General features: G+C 39.7%; 2 protein-coding genes across 6 annotated transcripts in view; one reads left to right on the top strand and one right to left on the bottom strand.

The window, feature by feature from the left end:
- Positions 1-756: 756 nt before the first annotated feature.
- thumpd3 (THUMP domain containing 3) lies at positions 757-9,517 on the bottom strand. Of its 2 annotated transcripts, XM_086039895.1 has the most exons (10): positions 9,379-9,517; positions 8,406-8,607; positions 8,246-8,323; positions 7,058-7,486; positions 5,884-6,014; positions 5,236-5,305; positions 5,012-5,127; positions 4,423-4,527; positions 3,545-3,668; positions 757-1,277 (listed from the first exon to the last, which is right to left on the bottom strand). In XM_086039895.1, exons 2-10 carry the CDS (start codon positions 8,592-8,594, stop codon positions 1,089-1,091), a joined length of 1,431 nt encoding a protein of 476 aa, XP_085896021.1. In that variant the 5' UTR covers positions 8,595-8,607; positions 9,379-9,517; the 3' UTR covers positions 757-1,088. The 2 variants fall into 2 exon arrangements, with proteins under 2 accessions (XP_085896021.1, XP_085896020.1); XM_086039894.1 differs by lacking the exon at positions 9,379-9,517 and having other exon boundaries at positions 8,406-8,625.
- Positions 9,518-13,299: 3,782 nt separating this feature from the next.
- Positions 13,300-14,764, top strand: part of srgap3 (SLIT-ROBO Rho GTPase activating protein 3) — a 59,565-nt gene continuing 58,100 nt past the window's right edge. For all 4 annotated transcript variants that reach the window (XM_086040521.1, XM_086040520.1, XM_086040519.1 and 1 more), the window contains exon 1: positions 13,300-13,786. In XM_086040521.1, the coding sequence (XP_085896647.1) occupies positions 13,723-13,786 (64 nt within the window). In that variant the 5' untranslated portion in view covers positions 13,300-13,722. The remainder of the gene's footprint in view (positions 13,787-14,764) is intronic.

The following is a 14,764-nucleotide window of genomic DNA, read 5'->3' as shown; positions in this document are numbered from 1 at the left end:
GGGCCTGAAAGTCCAACAGCATAGTGAGGAACCTCGTTACCACTCATGACCAGGATTTATCTTTCAACTGTCACAAAAAGTCTCTGAGAATTTTTTTTTCCACTTGTGCATGCAACATGAAAACAAATGTGCAATTTCTTGCCACTAACTATGCTGGAAATTTAGTACGTGGAAAACAAGTTGTTTTTTTTTAGCTGCTTCCACAAAAAATCCACAGGACATGCAGCGCTCAGCTCAAAAGGAAGTGTATTCCACAGTTTGGGAGCAAGAGAAAGCAATGCTAGGTAGCAATATGGGCCAAGTGGTTAGCAAGTCTGCTTCACAGTTCCGTTTAAGAGTTTGAATCTCAGCTTTGGTTTTTGTTTTGCAGGTCACTCTGCGCTTGCGTGGATTTTCTCCAGCTTCCTCTCATATTCCCAAAGCATGCATGTGAGGTTCATATGGTATTTTATACATTTAAGTGTCAGTCCAAAATGTGTTCAACATACAATGGAGTTTTGTTGCTTTGGGAGGGTTGTACACAATTAAAAGGAAGTGACTGAACATTACTACATGCAAATCTTCATTTCTACTACACTCAGTCAATTCCAGTGAGTTCCTCTTTCCTGGTTCAAATAAGTTTTAATCATTTACAGAGTCAGATTGAGCATACACTACCAGTCAAGAGTATGGAAACAATGTCTAGTGCTTTTGAATGAGAAACTGAGAGCAAACATTTGACCAGTAGTGTAAAACTTGGACTCTACCCATGACGGCGGCTTTTTTTGTTTTTTTAACTTTTATTGATCCATCAAAAACATCTGCAATAACCTTTAATTCAGTAAGTGTCATGAAACAACTTAACTCTGTGCCTAAACAGTAAATGTGTATTAGTGGGCCACTTCATTAGGTACTCCTGCAAACTAATGAGAACATATTTTGGTTTGCTGTTGTATTAGAAGTGGAGTCAACAAAGGCTTTCCTTTTTGTTTGGCTGTGTATAAAATGAGACTTGGCCACTTGACATGAACACTGAAACAAAAAGGTTAAGATCATTAAAAAAATGTTGATCCAACATACATGGGATAGCGTAAAGGGAAAACTGCAATCTAACTAGGCTGGCTGTCATGCTGATCTCCTTGTGTACGTGTCGAGCCTTGTGATTCATAGACGTCTTCGGGAGTTTGGCCAAACATGGCGCCGGTCCGCCTGAGCAGGAACACTCCAGCGTGTAAACCACCTACATTGACCCAAACAGTGTGCTGCTTCCTCCACAGTCCCCCCATCCTGGACAGAGCCTGCAGAGCACATACATGTTAGTGAAAAACGCAACCGTGCATAATCATCAGACAAAGACAGCTGGCCCAAATGAGGGAGTGTATTGTGAAACGACGGCAACAAGAAAGAAAATCCAATGTCCAAACATAATTGATCTTTGGATCAGACTTAAAAGACCATGAGACAAGTTTTACAGTGGACCCTCTTAAAATGCCAAATCTTTAAGTTGTACCATTCAGAATTGATTGCTTCCTTTGTGGAGCTTGCATGCTCACCAAACAAATGAGAAATCAAATCATGAGAATAACTTGCTGTGGCCACCCAGATGAGACAAGCCGAAGGTCCAAACAACTTAGCTACCATAATAAAGTTTTATGATACATACAAGTAGTTTTAATCTGGAACAAATTATTTTCATTGTCAATACTGAAATCAAAACAAATTGTAGGGTGACCAGCATCCAGAAACAGGACAGTACCGTATTTTCCAGACTATAGGTCGCTCTGGAGTACAAGTCGCACCAGCCATAAAATGCATAATAAAGAGGGGGAAAAAAATGCTATATAAGTCGCACTGGAGTATAAGTCGCATTTTGGGAGGAAATTGTGCGCTTAGTACACATCATTTCCACCGAGCTACGATGCTACATGTAGCATACAAGAAAGTTACGGTGAGATAACTTCAAACTCACCAAAACGATTGTAGATCGCTTAAATAAGTCTTTTATTCATCCCTGACCATGTAGAATGTTTCCAAGTCTCCAAAAGTATTTATGTATTTGGTTGTAATTATGTCTTCCTCTCCTCTCTGCTGAGTGTGCTCCTCCTTATGTGTGTGGCTGCATGATGCAATACCCCAGCCAGAAGTAGGCAAATGCCTGTTTGTGGTTCATTCTTATTCAACCATCGTCTGTAAGTAACTTAGACAATTATGTGTACCGGTAATGACCATGCAACATTTATATAGGAGCTGAATTGTGGCTGATTGTACTGTGTTGTTGACTGAACATTCTAATCGCTATTGTTAATGCTAATGGCGGTTGCTAATCGTTAGCATGTCTGCTTGTTTGTGGTTTATTCTTGTTCAACCATCATGTGAAACTAACTTAGATGATTGTGTGTAATGACATTTATATACGAGCTGAATTCTGGATGATTGTAGGTTGTTGACTCAACATACTAATCACTATCGCTAATGCTAATCGCGATCGCTACTCGTTAGCCTAGGCTCATCTTGTTCATGTCTATGAAAATACATGTGTATGTAATGCATAGATTGATGGTATTTTGTGTTTCTTGTGCAGTTTCACAATATAAACAGGCAACTTCGCTGCACACCTGGAGTCAGTGGAGTTTGTTTGTGAATGTTTAGCTGTTTGGATAAGCTGGCTTCCTCGACTAGCAAGGCCTGTTAGTTTAACAAAACATTAGACTTTAATTGTTTGAATTATTCTTGCATTTTAATAGCTTTTAGGATGTATCTTATGTTTCTTTATGTTGGTTACAATAACATGTGAAATGATATAGGTGGCATGGCTTGTTAGTGCTGACTTGTATTTATGATGTTTTGCCTCATTCTGCAGGCGCTTTAAACATGAGTCCCAAGTCAGCACAAACAATCCATGACAGTAATGTGTTAATAATTTCACACATAATTTGCTCCAGAGTATAAATTGCACCCCGGCCAAACTATGAAAAAAGTGCGACTTATTGTCCGGAAAATACGGTATTCAACCTCAGCAGTTCCACTACATTTGCTCATCATAATATGGCAATACATCCAGCACACCCACAGGTTTCCAGCTATCGCATGAATTCATATGCATCAGTAGGAATACCTCAAATCCACATCACAGATACATCTGTAGTTTTAGTCAATGACACCGCATTTAGTGTGGCAGCAAAGTAGTATGAATGAATTATGTTTCACAAGTGAATTAAATCTGCGTCAACACCACCTGAGGTGAGAGCGCTTCCCCGACAAAGGCTACGGTTCCCTTGAGAGGACTGTTCAGATGTGCTTGAGGCAGAAACAGATGGATTTGCCTCCATCTATGCCGCGAGCTCACGCTGTTGTGGAATTCCCCCACCAAAGGTCATTTCTATTCTCCTTTATCACATTCTGATTCACAGATCGGTCACTTCCTTTATAGAATGTCATGCATCCATGAACGAACCCATGGCCCCTGTGTTTGGTTTCGGCCCACGTTTGTGTGGACGTCTTATTTGCATAAGGCAGACAGCAGTGACAAAACAAGTGACACAACTCTCCATGACGGGGACAATACCTTGGAAAAGCATTTCTTGTCCTGTGTCAACAGCACAGCCTTCCCAGAGGCCGGCCTGCACACGCGTGCCATTTCCCTCAGGCAGGATGGGTAAAGGTCCCAGTTCTTCTTCCTGGAGCCCATTCTTCCAAAGTAAACATCTGATTAACATTCTGTCTATATAGTAAGATTTGCCTTTTAACTACTGGTAGTGCACACTCAAAAATACTGGGTTGTTTTCCACACCCACTCACTGTGTAGATTTTGATCAAATTGGTTTACGTTTACCGAAGGTTGGGTTTCTTTTTTTTGAGCCAACAGATTGGGTTGTTTTGTACAAAATCACCCAATTTTGGGGGGTTATATTTGATACCAACTGTTTCTAAACACTAAAAACAGCTGGGTCAAAAATAACCCATATAGGGTCAAAAAAGGGACTGACCCAACTTTTGGGGTTATTCATTTAACCCCAAATGCTTGGTCGAATGAATAACCCATTTGGTGTTATTTGTACAAAACAACACGATTTTGGTTTTTGCGTTGTTCATTCATTTTTGGGCTAAATATTTAACCCGGAAAGCCCTTTTTGACCCAATGTGGGTTATTTTTCATCCAACTGTTTTTAGGGTATAGTATTTTGGACACAATTAAATTTGTATCATACTGAACCACAGCTATCCTGATAACCCATTTCTTGTTATCTTAAACTCGTCAGTATGTGTCATTTTTACCCATTGTTGGATCAAAATCTTGACCCTAAATTGTTTGGTCAAATCCTCAACCACATGAACTGGGTATGAATAACCCAGTGCTAACCCAGCTAGGTTAGCTATTTCACCCGATTTGGGTTACTTTTATCCCGGCTGTTTTAAAACACGGTGTGCGCCTTGATTTTCTACCTCTTTCCAAAGGGCATGTCAGTAATGATGATATCAACTGAACTGGACCTCATTGGTAAACCGCACAAATCCCAGCGAACAGTGTCAATGGGCAGCCCAGGTGCACTGTCAACACAGACACAAACAACTGTCAAGCATTTTCACATCAAGTCTCAAAATTACAAGATGTGGAGCATAACTCATTCAGTCGAATATAATAAAAATAAATGTTCCACTTAATGCTTTGAATAAGCAAAAAAAAAAATCATAATTACTTTGCAACACCCGTGGGAGAGGAAGTGAAATGGGAGTCCTCATTTAACCTTGAAAATGTACCCTCAAGAATTTAAAGGCATTTCACACACCCAGTCATCAGCAGGATCATTAACTACAGAGCCCAACATGTTTACAAGCTGCCTTTCCCCACTAAACATGTCCATTGCTTTGTTATAGCCAAACTTGCAAATGAAATTAAATAAACTAAAGGTGCTTTTACAGTCTCGAGACTCAGAGTAATAATGTTGCCTTGATTGACACAGTCTGAGAGTATGATTATATTAATTGTAACATGTATTCGTTACAATTAAAAATAGATGTGAATTATGCTCACCTGCCCTTGTCCGACTTCCTTTTCTGAATGTGACACACATTATTGACGGTGCGATTTACGGCCATATCGTTGTTGTCCCCAGAAATGTAAAAAGACGCTGGAAACTCTAAGGCCCCCTGGAGACGCACACATACATATACACATCAGACGAACGTTAAAATGCAACCCATCAGTTACGTCAAGTTTTTTATTTTTTATTTTATTTTCCCAAACTGGGTTCTTACCTCCAAAGGTATTGCACCAGTCCCACACATTGGATCAAGGATAATATCGGAAGGCTGCGGTTTACACAACCTGTCAGCACATAATCGGGTATGAATACAAATGACAAAAGGGATGGCCTTAAGCAACTAACAAGCTAAATCAAGCACCACTCCACCCTTAATAAATGCTGGCAGTGAGTACAAAACTAACTTCCACCATCTCGTGGCACAAAAATAAACTGCTTAGAGTAAAATTGCGTCATTCCATTCGCACAGCTTTACCCCCATACGTCATTGTCACTATTTTTTATTCTTCCTTTTACACCTTACATAAAACCCCAAATGAAAACATGTTTTTTATTTAACTTTCACCTTCTTAACCATAGTCATGAAGCCAACTACATTTGGAGTTAAAATAAATGCAATTCAGCTCAAGTTAAAACGATAACAAAACATTTCATATGGACTCATAAAGCAATATAGAGCCATCTTATCTAATTAACTCATTCACTGCCAAGCATTTTCAGACCCTCTTTTACTCTAACGTTTGAAAAATTGTGAAAAAAAAAGATAAATAAGTTCCTGGGATTGAATGGCTGGACTGTGAAAAGACAAATAAATTCGTCAATGGCAGTGAATGAGTTAAATAGGTAAGCTATCAGACTGTACCTGAGCATGCCATAGCACAATGTGGAGCGCAGTGTGGTGGGTCCAAAGTGGCTGATGTTTCTTCTGTGAAGACTCTCTTCAGTGAGCGCGATGCCAATCACCACCTCGGTATTGTGTATATTTAATAAGACCTACAGAAAGGTGTGTTGGATCAATCGTCAATTAAATACACTCATCGGCCACTTCAACAGGTCAGGAAGACTTGCACAATCTATTTATATTGAAAATAGAAAAAGCTGGAACAAAAATTCTGCCTAATGCCCTGTTTTGATTGACACATAACGTTACTAATTTAACAATACATTTATTATTGTGGTTGATGTTCGCAGTGGTGAGGAATTACTTTGCATCACACGTGAGCTTTTTATAATATTTTGCTCGCCTCATGTGACTAAATAAAGGTAGCCAAAATATCATCAACACCTCTCCGAATGATACGAATGCAATTTAATTTGACGGCCCAGAAAACAAATCAGTTCCGCTCTACTTTTAAGTTCCTTCAGAGCCCAGCACACGCACATACTATAGGGTAAAGACAAAAAAAGGCAGCAAGTGCCAGACATTTTTTGATCGTGGCGTATCATACGAAATAACCTTCTATTATTTAAAACGTTATTTTAAGTGAAAATCTGTAGTTTAGCGATGCACCGTAGATGTGACTGTGTCTGAAAAGTATTATTTATTTACTTGTGTAACAACAATCAATTGTTCATCTATCTATGACAGTGACCTATATTGAAAGGCAGAACAATGAAATTTTCTTCCACTAGATGGCAGAAGGTACAATTAAAATGTGTATGTGTCACTATTTTAGTATAGTATACATACTTTTTTGTGACATTTTTGCATCATGGTGTGCTATGACATTTTTTTTTTTTTTGGTAAAATATGTGTCTATGCTCAATAAATTTGGAGAAACGCTGTATAACACCAGAGACCACTAGTTAGAGGTACAAGATATTTTGTTTAATTGGTGATTCTGTAAACCTGTAAAATAATACGGCTGAAATTAGCCATGAGGGTCAAGTCAAAACCTCTGTCTTGTCTTCCCACATATGAAAAATATTTCATTCCTTCAGCTAAACAATCTAAATTATCTGAGCGGGCTGGGCTTTTCTTGGCCACTAAAACAGTACTCATCACGTGTTGGTCAACTTTGAACAAACATGCTTACCTCGATGTCAAACTTGGTCATGTCTGCTTTCCACTGGAAGAACTCCTGCACCGCCCCACCAAAATCTCTGGCTGCCTCATTGGAGGAAAAGCTGTGCTTGTCACCGGCCCGGTTGCAAGTCACACGGAACTTCATTATTTTAGCGTCGGCTGCTACTTCCTCGGACCCCTGCGTGCTGGTCTCAGTGTCATGTGCCTCCTCTGTCTTGTTTGTCTCATCAGCTGCTGGCGCTTCCTCTGCTTGCTCCTGCGACTCAGCGTCAACCACGGTTGTGTCTCCAACCTCATCGCTGGGTTTGACTTTGGTGCCATTGGCTCCCTTACGTTGGCCTTTTCTCTTTTTCAAGGTGCGGTTTAGTTTCCACACTTCCAAGGCATTAGTCCACGGGAGCTTGGAGGCAAGCTCCTGCAGCTCTGCCAATGTCTCCTCCTGGATAAAAAATATGCAGAGCCTAACGTCAGTCCAGAATAAATATGGTGAATGCAAAACTCTGGATCCAAAGGAATAACATTTGACAGAGTTTAAACATCTGAACGTGGCATTTTCCATATTAAAATGAATCGTTGCGCAAGAGAAATGCAGTTTACACAATGTAAAGAATGACGTATTCTCATGACATATTCATAGACTCAAATAAAGCTTTTTTTTAAGCAAATGGAAGAAATGAGTTTTTTATTGGACTCATGGTCTATCCCTGTTCCTACTATATTTGTTTTTTTGTTTCTATTTTTTTCCCTGCTTTAGCCACCTCCCATCTCCAACATAATTCCTTGGCATTAAGATGCCATCAGTGCAATAGTTTTCTATTACATGGAACTTTGACACCATCCTGTGGCCTCCTAGGGTGTTGCAGAAAGAGTATAAGAACTGTGAATCGTCCTTTTTTTTTTTTTGAGCAAATAGGTTCCAATAAGGGAACACTGTATCTAGGCATGTCAAATGAGTCTTAAAGTTTTTCCTCCAAATATTCTAATGCAGTACCAAAGATAAATGGAAATGATTTGACACAGAGATATCAATGTAATACTTATTTTCAGCAACATGTACCAGCAACATCCTTAAGGGCAAACAAGCAACATATATAATAATAAATAAATAGTAGCTTAACATTATTATCATAAAGGTTGCACTTTGTAGGGGTGTGAAACTGCACTACACCATGCATCACTTCATGCAATTGACTGTTACCTTAGATTCTTTAAATTGGTACTGATCATATTCCTCAACAACCACAAACAGGTTGTCCACAGACCTCAGCAAGTGAACCTAAGGGGACAGTTGATTGACAGTTAGCTGTCAGAGGCATTATGCAAACAACAGCATTTCCCCCATCAAGCATCCATCTCACCTGGAAGAGCTTGTCAGTAGTAATGGTGAAGTAAATACGACCGCGGTCTTTGCTTATGCGCGCTTCTACACCGATCTTCTCGTGGACCTCCTCTGCAGCGGTGTGTTCGAACCCTGTTGGTACTGTCGCCCCAATGGTGACGCTGATGATGGAATCGACCTCAACAGGCCCATCTTCCGGGGAGAACATGTCCGGAGGTCTCCTGTTTCGAGACATGAGGCTAATTAAGGTGGAAAATTATGATCATTCAAGTGCACCGGAAGTGCTGGGATGGTGTTTGTGTTGCCACAAGAGCCTGTAAAAATACTAATTACTACTTTCGTATTAGCCAAGTTTTTGATTCAGTGACACATAAAAACTGTATTTCCCTACTACATCATGTTTTTCAAAATTGATTTATTTGGAATGCCCTCCTCACCTAAGGGAATGAGGAGCCACAGTCGCGATGCACTTTTCAGGTATTTATTGAAGACAGGGAAACACAAACAGAAATACCATAGCCACGCAAGTGCTGAGAGACTCACTGACGTCACACAACATGCAACTAGGCCCTGCCTCTTAAAGACACATCCATGTGTGCAGATCCTCTTGCGTTCAAATGTGTCTCAATTTCAAGTTTAGTGTGTTTATAAGTTTTAATATGTTTGAAACGTGTGGGAGGTGTAAAACTATCTTAAAATTGTTTTTATATGGACTCTCTCTCACATGGCCCTTTTTAAACTCTGTGCTTCGTTACACAGGAGAGTACTGTCAGAATATATTTCCAGTACGCATCAATAACTCTACTTTACAGCCGACGTAAGATTGCAATGTTACTATACTGTATGTGCATTTTTCAGTTCACAAGTTACATTAGCTTGCTAATGCTAGCTTTGGAATGCTAAAAGGAAGTTGTCACGGGTAAATCAGGACACCGGCTCTTTTAAATAAAGCGCTGGCTTCACCAATAAACGTGTCATTGCAATGAACTTACCGTCTCGAGTCGTGAATGCTGCAAACAATATTTGAAGCGCGTAGCTGTTAACTTGCCAAATAGACGTAGTCACACACGAGTAGACGTGTTTGCTATTATTAACTGAAATAAGGCAGACTTCCGGTCTAAGACCTTCAAAATATTACAGATTAAGTTACGAAACGAAATACAGTAATCTTTCATTATTGTAGTTAATGTAAATATTATAGTGTCTCAAAGAAATTATCATCACACAATATGAGCTCAAAATATTGTTGTTTTATGACTATAAAAATATACCTTTTATTTTTTAATTCTGAAAACAGAAAGTGTAGCGTCTAACTGGGACGTGAAGTACGCTAACAGTTTCTGGGTGTATTTGCGCTAAGTGATCGACAGGCGGCGTCAGAATATAGGCGTAATTATTGCCATTCTAAGAGTTTACCGGCAATGGGAAACGGAGACAAAAATGCTATTTCGAAAAGGAACAATTTGCAAAATACGTGCAAATATATAAATATATTTCGTTTTTATGATACATTTTCAATTCATGCATAAAAGATCCACCATCATAACCCAACAACAAAGGGTTTGAAGCAAAAAACATAGTAATGACATGCTCTAATTTTGTTCCAGTCCAAAAGGCTCCCTTGAATAAAAAATACCATTCAAGCACATCACTTGTGAACAAGAAACCAACATTAAGTGCAGGAAGTCATTTCGTACATTTTCCCCACGATAATCATTATTACATCATTATTGAGGTAACACTGTATGTTTGTCCTGACTCCTGCATATCATTATAAATCAGCAAAAATAATATTAGGCCTACTCACGTTGTAGTATAGGACAGTATAAATCAAGGGGCCACTCAGAGTGTGGTCTTTGGGCCACCTGTTGTCCAACCCTGCTTTAATCCATTACAGTAAAGTGGAACAGATAGGCTAATAATTAGATTCATTAATGTAATACTTATTCATAAATGCAATATTTTCACAAAACCAATGCACCAATGTCAGGTACACGCAGATCCTTCCTCAGATGAGAACCTTTCTGCCATGTCCTCTCTTTCCTATTCTCTCAGAATGCAACTTTTGAGCTACCATGCATGGTTTCCAAGATCTTCTTTGAAAGTCAAAAAACACATGTGACTTTGTGCATCACCATCATACACGCACATTCTCCAACTTTGCTTGTGTTCGAGTTCATCATCATTCTCTCCAAATGTTTAGTGTGATATTTGAGAAACAAGTGGGTGTGTGTTGATATGAGAGACTAAAAAGTTCTACACAGCAGATGGCTGGTGCTCCATAAGCATTAAGCATTTAACGAGCACAGTTTCAGAACTTTTCATGACGCTTAAAAGGAATTGACTGGGAAGAATATGGAAAGACCCATTGCTTATTGTATGTGGTAAAACATCAAGTAGTTTGTCAGGTGATCACATGGTCATGTAGAAGAGTCAGTTACAGTGATATGTGGCCACTTCCGCAGAATATATACACAAGAGCCATCACTGTGAGAGTGGTTGAGTGATGACAGTGTAAATCAGAGTCAAGGTAGCATCACAGACAACAACGGCGGCTGTCAGCTCTTTGTGGATGCTTGACTTGCACTCAGATCAGTTCTTACAAAAGATGTGACACAGTGCCCACTAGCATTTTAGCCTGTGGCTTATTGGATCCAATGCCATTTTCCACTCAGCTGTGTCACCATGTTGCATCAACATCTGAAGGGCTGCTCACAATATAACATTCAACCATTTCAGAACAAATTTTGACAAGTGAGAAAAAAAACACCACCGGCAGATGCAGGATTATTTAACAATGTCAGATGGAACAGTGACGTGATTATATATATATACATATATATATATATATATATATATATATATATATATATATATATATATATATATATATATATATAGCGAGAGAGAGTGTGTTTATTTTTAACTTTGTAAGCTATTTAGTTACACAAAGATGCTTTTGTTGTACCTAACTAACACAATATTGAGGGTCAGACATATACCATGATAGTATTTGTTTCACTTTCACAGAGTGGGACAAGGGCAGTCCCACACTTATTCTTTAGAAAGGAAGAGGTAAAAGGATCTCACAAAGGATCTTTGTGCTACAAAAGTAAAGTCGTAGTTTCCCAGTCTTCCCTCCTGAGATTCCTGAAGAGAAAGGAAGGGGTGAGTAACAGAAGGCTTGTGGGAGGAATGAACATTCTCTCTGCTGACTTCTGCGATGTAAACACAAACTCATGAGCCACATTCTGGCTGTTTTTGTGGCGTTCCAGTGGGCTTAACAAGTGTCTACTCTTTCTGAATGAATTCCCTAGAACGCACAGCTGATGCATGAAGCCCCGTAAAATTTTGATGATGAATATTTGTGGTTGCTTTGTTGATTGGCACTGTATCAGTAATTGATACTTGACATGGTTGGTTGTCGGATAAAAATAAAACATATTTTTCAGCAAAGTAAAAATTGCTTAAGGTTCTTTGGTCATGCATCTTCATGCTAGTCATTAGTCGTTATCTGTTACACCCTCATGTACTGAAGCATATGCCAAGTAAATTGTCTATATTGTTGCACATACTGTATTGAGCAGCTAGATGTTTTCACAATAAGTTCCATCTGTGCTCCTTTGGTTACGACCACCCTGTTTAAAGGGGAAGTCAAACATATTTTTTTTCAAGAATATGTTCTATGCAGGCCAACTAGTTGAAACAAGGCATTCTGATTAATATTGCGTTTGTGGAATATGAGGTAAGCAGCAAAATCCCCCTGTTTTTAGCCATCTCAGCGGGTGGCCATTTTGTCACTGCTGTCAACTGAATATGACATCAGAGATGCTCAGGGCTCAGATAACGACCAACTCAGCTTCAGAAAACAGGTCAGCCGTGATTGGTCGTTACCTGAGCCCTGAGCAGTTGTGATGTCATCTTCAGTCGACAGAAGTGACAAAATGGCCGCCCCAAGAAATGGCTAAAAACGGGTGGATTACCTCTTATTCCACAAACGCAATATTAATCAGAATGCCTTGTTTCAACTAGTGGGCCAGCGTAAAACATATTCTTGAAAAAATATATTTTGGGGTTGACTTTAAATCAAGCACAGGGCAAAAATGTACTACTACATAACCAATATTAATAGTCTTAAAAGCATAGCATTTTAATGACACCTGTGTTTATCTTGTTTGACAATTGAATGACAGTTAAGAATATCATAATATAAAAAGAGAAAAAAGAGAAAAAGCAGATTTTGTGTCATTTTAATTCACTGTAATATACAGCTTGAAAACCAACATTGTACGTATTTATAATAAAAATGAAACAACTGTAATTAATGATTTAATTGTGCATTGTACATAGAAGTAAAATAAAAATGGCACCTTAAATGTTTCATAACAAACACTTCTTCAGATTAAAGACAGATTAAATGGCAATGTATTTAACCTAAAAGTCAAATACAACTGAACTGTAATTTAGCAGTGATTTCTTCATGTACCACTAGAGAGAGCCTACGTACCACCAAGAATACACCAGGAATACTTTTTTTTATTTTTGCTTAAGTCATGTTATTCTACAGTATCAGTCAATACACTGACCCGAGTATAATTTTTGGCTACTCTGCCCACCTTGATGATTACTTTCACACTGACCATATACATAGATTTCATTCACTATATTTTAAAATGAAGGCGTGTGGGCAGGTATGATGTTACTCATTGTGCCGGGAGTGGCGTGTACGTGTACGCGCATGCTGTGAAAGACTCGACCACGTGACTCTCTCCCTCTCTCTCTCTCTCTCTCTCTCTCTCGCTCTCTCTCTCTCTCTCTCTCTCTCTCTCGCTCTCTCTCTCTCCCCCTATTCTCAAATTGGCCGCAGTTCAATTACTCAGACAGCCGATCGACAGAGGCGTCGGATCATTGTGAGCTTCTTCACAGTCACACGCAGGGAACTCGGAGCTGACTCCTCACCATTTCTCCCCTTTCCCCCCGCCAACATGTCCACTTTGGAGTTCCTTTGTGGCTTTTGTTTCTCCCGCTAACTCCTCTCCCCACCAGAGAGAGAGAGAGAGAGAGAGAGAGAGAGAGAGAGAGAGAGAGAGAGAGAGAGAGAGAGAGAGAGAGAGACAGAGACAGAGACAGAGACAGGGACAGAGAGCAATGCAACATCGGACCCGAGTGCTCTCCCCCCACTGATTGTAACGATTGTGATTGAAGTGCAAGCTGCTTTTGTTCAGCGAGGAAACGTCGCAAGGGTCTGCAGCCTCTGCAAGAAACGCGGATCCACCCGGCACGGAGCCACTGGTGCGCTCGACTTGCAGGCTCTCAGCTACCCAAGCAGGAGAACCATGTCCTCGTCCAGGTTCAAGAAGGATAAGGAGATCATTGCGGACTACGAGATCCAAGTGAAAGGTGAGCATGTGTTTGTGCACCTCACGTTCATTCACGTTGACAAAAACGCACACGCCTTACCTAACATCTGGTAGCTCGTACTTTTTAAATGCTTGTCAGCAGTACTTTCATGCATCCCCTCCGCGCAGTGACAATACCATCAGGTCCCCAAATCTAAAAATGTGTTCCCCTCATGTGCAAATGCACGTTCTCATGCATTCATCCAAAGGCAGTTGGATTTTTGCGGTGGATGATGACAATGTGGTTAGGATCCTGCCTCTGCACGCTCGTGTTGCCGGGTAAAATAATCCCTGTGTTGAAATGAGTGCATGCAGGGTGGCTTCATGGCTGCACCTTCTTCACCACATCTTGGGGCCTGTGTTTGGCTTCCAGCTGATTCAGGGGATGTTGATTAAATGATTGCAAAGTGAATGGAAGTGTGACTCATACAATTTTATTTGACTGGGTGTTTTTGGGTGGGCCACAGTGAGAAACAACCCAACTCTGATCACGTTTTGACTTGTTTAGTCATTATTGACCAAGATGGGCTGTTATCCCTCACATTGACAACATGCCCAGCTTTATCCTTGAACATGTTTTTGTTAGTGAGCTCATTCAGAATTACAATTAGGGGTCATCTGATGCATTTGGAGGGCGCAACATTTGATTGTGTGTTATACACTAACAAAACAGGTGCGCAATTGTGATTCAAGATGTTTATTATTTTGCATCGCCACATGGAAACCATTTTAAACACCTGTAATCTATTGGATAGCACTTAATCTTTATAGACCAATTAGAGGTGCTAAAAATGATTGTAATGGGTTGCTAGACTACAGATGGAGGGTCTACAATTTTTCATCAGTGCTACGTGGTGGCCACATAGGACTGAACACTAACTGGATGTATCGGAAAAAGTTAAATTTAAATAAGGACAAAATATGTGCATATGTCTATTTTTTCTTCAATTGAACCAACATACAGAAGAGTATCTTAAAT

Source organism: Filicampus tigris, chromosome 9 (genome assembly GCF_054856515.1).
Source record: "Filicampus tigris isolate MCC_2025a chromosome 9, RoL_Ftig_1.0, whole genome shotgun sequence".
NCBI lineage: Eukaryota > Metazoa > Chordata > Actinopteri > Syngnathiformes > Syngnathidae > Filicampus > Filicampus tigris.
This window is presented reverse-complemented; position numbering and strand designations above follow the sequence as displayed.